The sequence below is a fragment of the Amaranthus tricolor genome, chromosome 10 (genome assembly GCF_026212465.1).
Source record: "Amaranthus tricolor cultivar Red isolate AtriRed21 chromosome 10, ASM2621246v1, whole genome shotgun sequence".
In the NCBI taxonomy this organism is placed as follows: domain Eukaryota; kingdom Viridiplantae; phylum Streptophyta; class Magnoliopsida; order Caryophyllales; family Amaranthaceae; genus Amaranthus; species Amaranthus tricolor.
This window is the reverse complement of record NC_080056.1, coordinates 8,849,261-8,864,038: the sequence shown is the minus strand read 5'-3', so window position 1 is coordinate 8,864,038 and position 14,778 is coordinate 8,849,261. Positions and strand designations below refer to the sequence as shown.

Below are 14,778 nucleotides of genomic sequence, written 5' to 3'. Positions count from 1 at the left end.
TATATACTTTTTATACTTTTTAGTCATGCATAATTCAATATATCTTCATCATTGTCATACCCAGCATATCTCGCTTATAGAAAACTATGATCAGGGTATGGAGAGGGAAGAAAGACGGCAATTCATACCCATAGAGGAGAGTGCGATCAAAGAGTCCCTCGGCTCGAGAAAAATCTTCAAAGAGGGAGAAATTTGCAACTTATAAATATAATAAGTAGAATACGTACAAATAACTAAAAATAAAGATAAAAGTAAAGAAGGAGGTAAAGAGCAATAATTAAAGGCAATGTACAAAAAAAACGATGGGTAAAAGGGAAGACTTTAGTAATCTAAGACGTGGATAAGGCGCCGCCAACAGCCCTTGTACTTGGTCAGGTCCTTGGAGTGGTGAAGATCATGCATGTCACTTTTAATCTCTTCCTCCCACGTTAACCAAGGTCCTCTTCGACTGCTCTTGCCCTCCACTATGATGCATTCGATCCTTCTAACTGGGGTGTCATGTGTCTTTCTCTGCACATGCCCAAAACATCTCAACCTGTTCACTCGCATATTTGCGGAGAAAGGTGCAACCCCTAACTTCTTCCTGAATTCCTGATTTCTTATCCTATCCATCATAGTATTACCACAATCCAACTTAGTATACACATTTATGTTACTTTTATCTGATGTTCGAAAACCTTCTTTACGGGCCAACATTCTGTCACATACAACAACGTAGGCTCAATTGCAACGCGGTAAAATTTACCATTTAATCTCCCCAGGAACTTTTTATCACAAAGCACCCCGGTTGCTGCTCGCCACTTAAGCCAACCAGCTTGTATACGATTAGTAACGTCTCCATCAATCTCCCCATTACTCTGAATCACCGATCACAAATATTTGAACTTGGACGTGCATGCAACAACTTCTCCCCTTATGGTCACTTTTGGCTCCCCTATCGATTCTGTCCCATTGAAATTGCATCGCAAGTATTCTGTCTTCGTATGGCTTACGCGCAACCCCTTACCCTTCAAGGCTTCCCTCCACTCTTCCAATTTACTATTAGCCTCCTCCTTTGTTTCTGTGACTAAAACTATATCATTAACGAAAAGCATGTACCATGGTATGGTCTTCTAGATGGATTTAGAGATATCCTCCATAATGATCGTAAAAATGAAAGGATTTAGTGCTGATCCCTGATGTAGTCCCACTTTAATTAGGAAAGACTCTATCATACCTATCGGTGTATGTATGTTAGTCGACACTCTATCATACATGTCCTGTATTACCTCAATGTATGTTCGTGAAATACCTCTATTCTTGAGGCTATTCCAAACGATGCTTCGTGGTATGCTATCGTATACTTTCTCTAGGTCAATGAATACCAGATTCAAATCCTTCTTTCGCTCTCTATACTTTTCCATCAGTCTCTTCAAAAGATGAATTGCCTCGGCGGTTGATCAGTCTCCCTATCTTGGGTGGGCATCTCTGTATCCAGCACGACCTTACAGTCCAGACACGAGCTCCGATCATCCTTCCGTACTAAACAGTAGTTAATTTAAATTGCATGCCCACCACTCTTGTACATGATCAAGTGCTCATCCTTCTTTCTAGAGATTGAGTTTACTATAACCAACTCCATTGCCAACGCAAACTCAAATTGTCAACGCAAACTCAAGCAAGATCTCTCCACTCACGTTCTTTATACCATAGCCAAAACCACCATGAACTGAGTTATGGTTAATTGGCTGCTTACCTTTTTGTCCACTGAAGTCTCCACCTATAAAAACTTTTTCATCAGTGGGGATGGTATCTATAAGGTCCCCAGGTTATCCAAAACTCACGTTTGACTTCCTCATCTAGCCCAACTTGTGGCCCATACGCACTAATGATCGATATGACCTTTTCTCCGACTACTATTCAGACTAGCATAATCCTGTCATTGCTCCTCCTAACTTCTACCACTAGCATAATTCATTATATAAATAATCAAAATAACGCATTAGATTGCTTAAAAAGTCAAATATAGCAGGTATAATAAAAATGGAGAAGTAACTATCTTTTGCAAGTTTATTTTATATATTGTTGTTATTAGGTAATAAGAAACATAGTCAAGTAAAATTTTGTTTAAATCATCTACTCGTATATTTTTGTGATATCAAATTTTTATAACTTTTAGTTAGATAATTAAATTTGTATATTAAATTGTGTAAAAACTAAAATTTAGTAAGTAATGGAACAAATGAAGTAGTAATCACTTGTTCCGTAGCATTTGTTAAAAGTAAAAAATACAAGAAAAAGAAAAACAAATACTCCTGCTTTTTAAAAAAAGGAATATTCTATATGGTAAGTACTAATTATTGCAAAAGGCGAGTAGTACCAATTCTTAAAATTTTTCCCAGGAAATAGCACTCAGCTCTTGGAAAACTAACTACAGTAACATTATGGAGGTAAAAACGTTTAATTTCCGTTAAGTTTTAGTAAAAGTCATAAATGCCCCTAATAAATCTTAAACGTTTTTACCTTTATAATGTTAGTGTTGTTAATTTTCTAAGAGTTGAGTGCTATTTTGAAGAAAAAATTTTAAAAATTACTACCATTTTCTTTTTTAATAGTTGATATTTATCATATAAAATATTAAAAAAATCTGAATAAAAAAATAAATTAAATATGCAAATAAAAAACTACAAGTCATTATCAAAATAGAAATGTAGCAGTAGCACTTTTGCTGGATTTAAAAACAAATGTTTGTTTAGCATTTGCACTTTATAAGCAAAACTTTGTACTAAACTATTAATATTATGCCGTAGAATTGACAAAATATTGAAGAGATGTACTAGCATTACTTTGTACTAAATCAGGTGCTACTTTCAAATTCTTTTTCTTTCTTTCTCCAATGTTAAGGTACTCTTTTTTATCACAACAAATTGTTAGTAGTTAGTAGTACTACTCTTTTATATATTCAGGTGAATCTACAACTTCCTCCATTCTAAAATGCTTGTTACGTTTTGGATATGAGCACTATTTATCGTTTAAGCTTATTTTGCATATTGCGGTTAATATGTAAGCAAAAATATAGTCAAGTGGGATCTTGTTTGAATCGTCTAATCTCATACTTTCATAATATTAACTTTATATAATTTTTAGATGTGTATAGTTTTATACTTCTTCGTTCCATATTAGTTGCAACATTGGCAAAAATGACACTATTCAATCATCACTCTTAATTTGTGATTAATCTTTAGGTTAAAATATAGTCAAGTGAGATCTTGTTTGATTCGTCTAATTGCAAAGATCATTAATATCAAATTTTTATATTATTTTAGTTTACATAATTAGAGATATTAAGGATTAAATTAATACATTGAACTGCGTGAAAAAAATAAATTTTGCAAGTAAATTAAAACGGAAAAAGTATATAAATGAACAAAATAAAATATTAGATTGCATAAAAAGTTAAATATAGTAAGTATAATAGATCGGAGGAACTACTTACAAGTAGAAATGACTTGAATCAATAAGATCTATGATGCTCTCCATTCTCCATGTATTTCAATCAAATCTAGAGGTTAGTCTTGTTGGAATATTTAGATTTTAGAGCATGTTATGATAATTCTTGTGTTGAGACGAATCAAATAAGATTTCACTTAACTATGTCTTAACTTATAGATTAAGAATAAAATACAAATTAAGAATGAACTGTGAACAGTGTCAGAAAACAAAATGGGACAAAGTCAATAGAGAGAGCATTATATAATAAGGTATAGTTTTTCAAGTCGAGAGACTCTTTGGTCGCATTCTTCTTTGTGGGTATGAGTTGCCGTCTTCCTTTCTTCCCTAGACCCTTATTATAGTTTTCTATGAGTGGGATACACCGGGTATGATGATGATGAGTGAGGCATATTTAAGAGTCCAAATGCGTAACATATAAAAGTAAGATACGAACGACCAAAGTGCATGATGGACAGTTGTGCTCATTCTAGCGCTGGGGTGTTAGGTCGAGCATCTTGCTACTCCTACGTGCAGAATGTTCTTATGTTGAAAATTGAATGTGCTCTTGTTTGAGCATAAGTACGCTTGTTTGAGCACCTCTGATTAGTGGGTTTGTTCGCAATATGATGCATTGTTTCATATTTCTGTGTTGCTTCTAACTAACATTTTATATGGTTGAATGGGATGAAGGCATGTGATCACTCTATTAATTAGAGACATGATATGTGATTAATTATATTGATATATTGAGAAATTCTATATCTTATTTATGTGTAAAACTCTAGTTTAAACAACGAGCTTAAACATCTTCATACTAGCTTAAACATCTTATTGATATAATGTATTAGTTAAATCAGCCAACAACTTCAGATGAAAGCCATTGCGAACCTAGCCATTTGCCTTTGGTGAACGAACTTTGAGAGCATCATTTAACAACTAATATATTTGTTTCTTTCTTCTTGTAACCCATCTTTATGACATACATTTCGAGATACAGAACTATAGATTTTCAAAATGGAGGTGGGATATAGAGAAGTGATATGTTAAAATTAAAAATGAATTGAAGGAGTACTCTCTGAGCATGTGATTAGGGATATGAGTAGTTATGTTAAAGATCAACTCAATCAAAAGTTTAAGCTGATGGATGAGGTCCTAGGGTATGTTATGTACTGTAACACGCCCCTGCATACGAGAGCCCATTAGGCTAGAAGTGTTGAATGCAGCACATACCCTTTTCATACCTAGTGCGAAAAATTCCACTTGAATTTGAGGGGTGGTTGAGTTTTGAACCTGTGACTTCTTGTCACGTTGGCTTCTGATACCATGTCAAAGAACCAACTGAACTAAAAGCTTAAGCTGATGGATGAGACCCTAGAATATGCTATACACTCTAACAATTGGAGGCTCCGTATTCAGGTCTTAGAGTACTGATATTTTCTCACATACCTGTTGTCTTATGGTTCTTTTACTCGTTTTGTATCACCTAGTTATTTTTTTTTATTTTTAATTATATGTTTATTAATTTATTTATTTTTAAATTATAATAAGGGTAAAACTTGTGTTGTAAGTTCTGGACTTGCGATTTCAGTTCACCCAGTCATTTTCATTGCAGGAATATCTCTTTTTGAGGATCTTTCTCGAGCCAATGACTCTTAGGTTGCATCATCCTTTAAGGCTATGGTGTTATCACCTTTCTTTTCTCTCCAAACCCTAATCATAATTCTTATAGGCGAGATACACTGGATACTACAATAACGATGATGATGTAATTTTAAAACATAATTAAATAAGTTAAAACTCACATTTTATTCAAATAGTAAAATTATTATCATTATTTTCTTTGAATCTCAAAGTTTGAAAGTGCTTTTAAATTTAATTACTCATGCTTAAAATTTCATTCACTATAAATCATTTATTAATATTGATTTCGTATATTATTGTGTAATATATCTTTCATACTTTTTCCGTTTTAACATACTTACATCAAACACATTTTTTCGCAATCAAAAGCGTTTGTCACAGTGTTTATATTGAGTTAGAGTTATATATAACTAAAAATTATAAAAATTTGATATTATTAAAATATGCGACAAGACAAATAAAATAAGATCTACATGACTACGCTTTTTTTTTTTATAATAGTCGAAATATGTAATTTACTATAGAATGATAAATAATACAATAGTTGATTTAGTGGAAGTAATATGAAACAGAAGTAATTATTTAAGAAATTGTCTTTTTCACACTTGATATTGCCACTTGAAGAAGCAAAAGGAATTACATAAGTTGAGTCTTGTGTTCAATGCTTTCCATATTCATGCTTATTTTTACATTTAATGATCTTTTAATAAAAAAATTTGGGTATTAACTTTTTTAAACCAAATTGTGGGTGCTTTCACCCCCTTAAACCATGTATAATCTCCTTTTCAAAATGTGTGCCTAAAGAATGAGTTACAAGTATAAATTATTATTATTATTATTATTATTATTATTATTATTATTATTATTATTATTATTTTAAGATGGACTTAATATCTACTTAAGGCATTAAAATAGATTCAAAATAGGAGTAGAAGTAAAGGTTAATGCACACTATAATCAAAAAGCAATGAAAAGGACTAATGCAAAATATCGACATAAGCCTAACTTTGATAGTGGTAAGTGGTAACCTCACCATGTGCATTTTGTTCATCTCTTTACCTTTTTTGTTATAATTGTTATCCAATTAAGACCAATTTTTGCAACTTTAATTTAAAAAAGTATTACTCCATACGTATAAGCGTATACAATTGTTAAATTACAAACATGCCTCACCAGATTGCACTAAATCCAAACTGCTAAAATGATTTATACTTTCCCTAACTATTTGGCAATTTGATATATATATATATATATATATATATATATATATATATATATATATATATATATATATATATATATATATATATATATATATATATATATATATATATATATATATATATATATATATATATATATATATATATATATATATATATATATATATATATATATATATATATATATATATATATATATATATATATATATATATATATATATATATATATATATTTATTTATTTCAATTGAATAATTTGTAAATTTGTAAATTATAGTTTTAAAGTTTAGCATTTTTGTAAATTACAGCTTTAATGTTTATTTTTTGCGAATTAAATCTATCAAATTAGTATCAAAATTTGAAGGTTCAGGCCATCATTATCATCATACCCAATGTCCCGCTTGGATGCAGGGTCTGGGTGATAGGAGATGGCGGACAATCCATACGCGTACTCCTTTTTCAGGCCAAAATACAAAATTTCGACCATTTTGGTGGTCGAAATTTTAGGTTTAGTGGTCGGAGGTTTGTTTTTTTGGCTTGAACTTGTAAACTTTAATACTTTGGTAGTTGTAATTCGCAAAAAATAAACATTGAGGTTGTAATTTGCAAAAGTGCTAAAGTTTAAAGTTGTAATTCGGAAATTATGTATTTCAATAATAAGTTATAAGATTGATCAATTGGGTGCGAATAAAAATACCCAATAATTTTTAGATAATGTTCATTTTATATAAGTTATAAATTTATAGGGTCCAAGTCATTACGATAACGCAAAAATAATACAAACTAATTTATATAGATATTTGAGGTCCCTTAGAGTCATGTACAGTCAGACATTTTGTATTACAAATAAAGACAGAAATAAATCCGCTGCAAAATACAAGTTATGTTTGTAGTCTCTTTTGTAACACTGATGTCGCTTGGAACCCTTGATAGTTGATTGAAGGTGATTTTTCATATTTCATTTGTGATATTCTCTCCTACAAAGGTGCTTGAATTATGATATAAAAATCTACAATGAAATACATTCAATCATAACACTAACTAACAATCAATCATATTAAACACTTATTACAAAGTGAGTAATCGATTATGTACTTAAAGAATATGTGAAAATTAGAAACAATATAAAAAGTTGACAAGGTTACTTAATTACATGATCTAAGTATAAATAGAAATATCTAATAAGAAATCATAATTTCGAAGTGATTCTTAATGCATGCTCTTTACTAATACATAGAACTACTAGTGCAGGCTGTATCCGTGCAATGCACGGCTTGTGATAGTTCGATGGTATATATATCATCATCATCCTACTTAGTATATTTCGCTCATAGAAAAATTATGGACGGAGTTTGGGGAGGTAAGGAGGGCGGCAACTCATACCCATAAAGGAGAGCGCGGCCAAAGGAGTCCCCCGGCTGGAGAAAGATAAGGAGACGTAACAACACGTGAAAGATAAATTAAATGCCTATAAATAAAATAAATAAGTAGAACCAACTACAAAATAAAAGAAAACAAAAAAACTAATAATAAGAAAAACGATAGAAGCAAGAGGGTAAGAACACCAAAAGGTAATCTAAGAGGACATCAGTAGTCTAGAGCATGGATATGGGACCTCCAACTACCCCTTTCCCTAGTCAGGCCCTCAGAGAGGTTTAATTCATGCAAGTCAATTGTTATTTGTTCATCCCAAGTTCTCCTAGGTGTTCCTCGACTCCTCTTACCCTCTACTATAATGTTTTCTACCCTCCTTACAGGGGCGTCGAAAGTCTTTCTCTGCACATGTCCAAACCACCATCAATGTGTGCCCACACATCCACTTCAGCATATGCATTTCTGTAACTTCCATCTTATGTTCAAAAATCTTCTTTACAGGACAACATTCGGTCCCATATAGCAGAAGAGGTTTGATTGTCGCTCGGTAGAATTTTCCTTTTAACTTGCTTGGGAATTTCCTATCACATAGCACCGTAGTGGCTGCTCGCCACTTGAGCCAACCCGCATGTATACGATGATTTACATCTCCATCAATCTCCCCATCCCTTTGAATGATCGATCCCAAATACTTGTACTTGTTCGTACTTTTAACAACTGCTTCATCAATAGACACCTTTGGTTCACCTATCGATGATGTCCCACTAAAGTTACAGCACAAATACTCGGTCTTTATACGAATAATGCGCAACCCTTTATGTTCTAAAGCTTCCCTCCACTCATCCAATTTATTACTAACTTCCTCTCTAGTTTCTGTTACCAACACTATGTCATCAGCGAATAGAATGCACCACGGTACCATCTCCCAAATAGATTTAGAAATCTCTTCCATATGACATTAAAAATAAAAGGGTTTAGAGCCGATCCCAGATGTAGTCTAACTTTAAATGAAAAAGGCTCTGTTATCCCTACTGGTGTTTGAATGTTAGTCGAAAATCTGTCATACACATCCCATATAGCCTCAATATGCACTGAAGAAATACCTCTAGCCTTGAGGCTATCCTAGATGACACGTCGTGGTATGCTATCATACGCGTTCTCCAAGTCAATGAACACCATATGCAGATCCTTCTTTCGCTCCCTATATTTCTCCATCAGTCTCCTCAAAGCATGAATTGCCTCAATGGTTGACCTTCCTGGCATAAAACCGAATTGGTTCTCTCTAATCACCGTTTCCTGTCTAATTCTCCATTTTGTCACTCTTTCCCACAATTTCATTGTGTGGCTTAGAAGTTTGATACCTCTATAGTTCCCGCATACTTGCGCATCACTTTTGTTTTTTAAACAGAGGTATTAGTGTGCTATTCCTCCATTCTTCTGGCATCTTATGTGTCCTCAAAATAATATTAAAGAGGTTAGTAAGCTAACGAATGCCCTCTTCTCCTAAACCTCTCCACACCTCAATCGGGATGTTATCTGGCCGACTGCCTTTGTTCTCCCCATCTTTTTGAGAACTTCTCCTACTTCTTCTGTGGTAATATCATTCGTTGACCCATATTCCAGTGGTCTTTGGACGACAAAAATTTGATTATCCGCCTCCTTTGGCCCCCTAGACTTATTGAGTAGCTGAGAGAAATACTAGAGCCATCTGGTTTTGATGTCCTCTTATCTCAGGAGAACTCGTCCTCCCTCATCCTTGATGTATTTCACTGTCTCTAAGTTTTGCCGCTGCCTGGACCTAGTCCTTGCCAACTTAAAAGTCTGTTTCTCCCCCTCTTTGGTATCAAGCTTCCGATACAAGTCCTCATAGCCACGGTTTTTTGCCTCCGTTACCGCTTTCTTTGCCGCCCGCTTTGCTTCTCTATAGATCTCTCTTTTTTAATCCTATTTTCCTTTTCCGTGTATGCCATAAGTTCCTTAAATCTCTTGTTTTTATCCTTTATCATCTTTTCCTCCTCATCGTTCCACCACCACGACTCTTTGAACACTTTTGGTTTACCCGATGGTATATATAACTTACCTTTTAAAACAATGTAAGTATATATCTTTGATTTAATTTTATTCACTTATTAATAACAAAATACATGGTAATGACAACATAATTTACGAACCCATGTGGAATACTGAATACCCATAATTAAAAAATGAATGTATACTAGATGTTATTTTTCTAGCTGAATATATGCTTTTATAAAATTTGTAAATAATACAAACTTTCAACTATTTTATTCAATTATAAAATTTGTGAATAATATTTACAATTATTGCTCATTGACTCAAAATACACCCAACTATTATTTAACCCTATATACCCCCAACTGTTGGGATACTTAATCTTATATACTTCTAATTATTGTTCATTGACTTAAAATACCCAAAAATAATCGATTAAAAATAAGGAAAAATTACCCTGAATAATACGAACTTTCACTGATTTTCCTACAGTAATACGAACTTTCAATTAACCATGAATAATACGAACTTTAATACATATTTCCCGCTAGCATACCTGACCGGTTCTTTACCTGGAGAAACGGTTATTCCCCATTTCTTCATTATGCTAGCGGGAAATATGTATCAAAGTTCGTATTTTATTCATAGTTAATTGAAAGTTCATATTATTGTAGGAAAATCAGTGAAAGTTCGTATTATTCAGGGTAATTTTTCTTACTTAGTTTTATCAGCCAAAAATTTTTTTTTAAAGGAATGAGTAAGTTTACCGGTAACAGGTAAAATGGTATGCCAGCGGGAAATATGTATCAAAGTTCGTATTATTCATGGTTAATTAAAAGTTCGTATTATTGTAGGAAAATCAGTGAAAGTTCGTATTATTCAGGGTAATTTTTCCTAAAAATAATGTGTATAATATTTAAGGTTAAGTATTTAAATACTTGGGATATAAAGAGTTACATAATAATTTGAGGTATTTTGAGTTAATGAGCAATAGTTGAAACTTGAAAGTTTATTTACAAATTTTCAAGCTTAGTTGAGTGTTTATGGCTTCATTGATGAAGATTTATAAAAAAGATTAGTAAAGAGTTAAAGAGTGTTTAAAATGCAAAATTTCTAAAATTTAATTTGACTAAAAGAGATCATATTAATATAAGATCAATGGGTTGGAACTAGTCTTCAACATCTTTTCAATGTTATATTATATGTCTAATTTCAATAATCAAACGAGAAATAATAATTGTTTAAAAATGCACAATTTACTCGATGGGTCATCGCCCCTTACTACTGACAGGATGTCGACCGTTGCTTTTAGCTTATGTTTTTCTGAAAAAAAAGTTCTTTTGTGGTACCTTTTGCCGAGAGTTCGAAGATCGACGGGTCGACAAAGGTAAATGTTGGAGGTCTTCAATTGACTTTGTTATTTTAGGTTATTTTTACCCAATCCTTATATTCCGCCACCCTTTTCATTTTATCACCACCCCCTGAATAAATTACCATTTTACCCTTACTTTATAAAAAAATAACAACATTGCCATTAAAGGTAAAATTCCTATATATACCACACTCCAACTAAAATTATTCTCACTACAACTAAATACAACTCACTAAAGCTAAATCTCGGAGCAAAAATTAAGTACAATCCCCAAATTATTAATCGAGGTAAGTTATTTTTAATTTAATTAGTTGCAAAAGAAAAAAAAAATTTCAAAACGAGTCGCCCAGATCTGGGCGGCTGAACCCCGGTTCAGGCACCCAAAATTAGGCGCCTGAACCGGGGTACAGCCGCCCAGATCTGGGCGACTGTTTTGAAATTTTTTTTTTTCGTGTATTTAGGATTAATTAATTTAAATTTTGAAGTATGTTTTGTTTTATAAATTATTATTGTAAATTTGTATGTTGTAATGTGTAATTTTTATATTTTTTAGTAAATTTTATATATTGTTTTGAATGTTGGAAAAAAAAATGAAGAGGAGTCGCGCAGATCTGGGCGGCTGGACCCCGGTTCAGCCGCCTAAAATTAGGCGGCTGAACCGGGGTCCAGCCGCCCAAATCTGGGCGACTCCTTTTTAAATTTTTTTTTTTTCGGTATATTTAGGAATAATTAATTTGAATTTTGAAGTATGTTATTATTGTTGTTAATGTTATTATTATTAATTTTATTTTTATTATTATTGTGATTGTATTTTTTTTTTATTAAATATATGTTAATGTTATTATAATTTTTTATGTTATTATTAATGTGATTGTTATTTTTTTTATTATTAAAAATATGTTCATGTGTTGTTTTATAAATTATTAGTGTAAATTTGTATGTTAAATTTTTTGTTGTTAAATTATTATTTATGTTTGAATGAAACTGTAAAAAATTGTAGAAAATGGCTGGTAATCAAGGAAAAGGAAAAGGTTTTTTTAGGCAATTGTTGAGAGGTAATAGTTCAAGGCCTACTTTACTTAGAGGGGACCCGCATGAGAGGGGGGTGACGGGTTCTGCTAGGAGGGCTAGGCATGAAGAGGCTGTCAGACACAGTGAGGCCCAAAGGTCGAGTACGCTGAACCAAGTGCGTACTCCTATTGATGATCAGGCTGACAGCCTCCAGAGTAGTTGGGGGGTTTATAGTGATGATGATAATGATGCTGATGATGTTCAGTTCCAAGCTACTGAGTCTCGCCAATTGGACTGGGCTGTTGTTCGCGGCCCCGACGGCAGATTTGCCCGGGGCGGCCCGAGTTCTTCTGCCGCATCTGAGCGCGCAGGACGTAGTTTTGTCGATAATCAGCCGCCACAGGAGAGCAGGCCCTCACAGTCCACTAACACGGACTGGTTAGTAACATCACCCCAGCCCGGTGGGCCGATAGATACGCGACTGATCCCTAGCTATGGCAGGCACATAGCTAAACTTATTTATGACGGCTCCGAGCGTACGCCTCCGATTCTAGATTGCCGTATTAGGAAGAGACCGGTGGAGTCCATCATCGGACTGAAGGATATGTCCGATGCGCTAAACGATGTTCTACCTGCCACTTCTCTCGGCCGACTACCGGTCATTATGCACCAGCACATCGACTGTGCTTTGATATCTGCGTTCGTCGAGAGGTGGCAGCCGGATACGAACACCTTCCACATGCCCTGGGGAGAGATGACGATTATGTTGCACGACGTGCAACGCATATTGGGTATTTCTATTGAAGGTTCTCTGCCGGCTGAGCCTTCGGAGGCAGAGTGGGAGGTTGGTATCACCAATCTGTTCGGGGAGCCTCTGTCTGAGCTTCGGCGTAAAGGTTCATTCACCGGCGGATGCATAACCGTTGCTGAATTGATGCGGCTGTGTCATAGGTCGCAGGCCATGGATACCCAGAAGACAGCGTACTACATGGCTGTCATTGGCTCTACCTTGTTGGCGGATAAGTCCAGAATTGGCATGCGACCTCACCCGATACTTGCCGTGAACGACAATCAGCAGTACGTGGCCTGGGGTGCGGTGACCTTGGCGTTCTTGTACAGGCAGCTCGGAATGGCATCTAGGGCTGGTTGCAAGACCATTGCTGGATGCCTCACATTGCTCCAGACATGGATCTATGAGTACTTTCCCGCTTTCCGCCCTCATGCTCGCCGAGAAGATGTGCCAAACATGACTAGGGCGGAGATGTGGACACCGAAAAAACCATGTCGTGAGCTGGACAGGTTGAGGGACTGCCGCAAGGTTCTTGATTCATTGACGGAGATGTGGACACCGAAAAAACCATGACGGAGATGTGCCAAGATAATACTTAAAAGATGAGTGTTGGCTTTCAACTCTGCTGGTAGTCTGGTTACCCAAGTGTAAACAATCATTCGTCCACGCACGGACAAATTTCTCTCTCAGTGGAATCCATGTTCCAGTCAAATACCGAACGACCTTTTTGTTCCTAACCGACCACGTACTAACGATCACTTGCCATCTATCTTCATATTCCTCGATCGTAGAACTTTCAACCAAGGGGTTCCATCTACTTTTCCTGAATACCTGCCCTTGTTGATTTTTCTTGCCGCCACACAACTTGTCCACCATGTTCTCAACGTCGTTGCCAATATGCCAGATGCATAACAAATGTCGCACATCTACATTAAACAAAACATTGAACGTAATTAAGACATTATCATTAGATATAACCACAATAATGAATCAGCAAAGCCTTTTTACCTGGGAAGACGTCACGAATAGCTGCAGATAAACCTTCGTCTCGATCGGTTACAATGACGCTAGGAGTCTGAGCAGTGCCGAAAATATCTCTCAATCCCTGCAGCACCCACGAATACGACACAGCCGCCTCATCTCGCATCAAACAATACGCAACCAAGAAATTGTGATTGGTTGGCGTCATTCCGATCACTTCACATAGTGGCCACTTTTGTTTGTTCGTTTTGTACGTTGTATCTATCAGCACAACATACGGCCACGTACGTATCATTTGGATAGAGGTAAGATTTGCAATTAATAGTCTGCTCAATTGCCCTTCGTTATCCAAGTCTGTCCAGACCACATAATTAAGTTCTGTGGCCATATGAAGACAGTGTTGAAGGGGAGTCCTACCCTCCATCTCTTCTCTCCTTATTGATTGTCTAATATTATATATCTGATTCATACTAGCATAAAAACCAGGAAAATTATCTCTAATAGAATTCATAATAAAGGCCGGTTGCATTCCGGTTGCACTAAGCTGTCGTATGTGCTCCCGAATGTCTACATTAATCCTATTTGCCCTTACATGACCATCTCTGTACACCAAGAACGGGTGGTTATGTTTTCCCTTTTCACCAGGACACACCCTTACCGTCCAAGGTCTTTCTGGTGGTTTACGACTACTTCCTACAATCATAAATCTACACCCGCAACTTCTACTTTTAGAACCAGGTCGGGCAGTATTATCTAGATTATGTACATCACCCCTAATATTACCATAGCGGTGACATCTTAAATAGACACTAACTCTAGAACGTCCTTCTTTCTTTTTATAAGAAGCACGTGTAAATTGAAAACCGATTGTTATTGCTATCGCATCGGCCCAACTATGTAA

At 35.0% G+C, this 14,778-nt stretch overlaps 1 protein-coding gene across 1 annotated transcript; it reads right to left on the bottom strand.

The window, feature by feature from the left end:
• Positions 1 to 321: 321 nt before the first annotated feature.
• Positions 322 to 6,823, bottom strand: LOC130824800 (uncharacterized). The gene is made up of 5 exons (XM_057689817.1): positions 6,726 to 6,823; positions 4,713 to 4,786; positions 1,736 to 1,792; positions 886 to 1,072; positions 322 to 697 (listed from the first exon to the last, which is right to left on the bottom strand). The coding sequence occupies exons 1-5, from the start codon at positions 6,821 to 6,823 to the stop codon at positions 322 to 324; spliced, it is 792 nt and encodes a 263-aa protein (XP_057545800.1).
• Between the last annotated feature and the right edge of the window lie 7,955 nt (positions 6,824 to 14,778).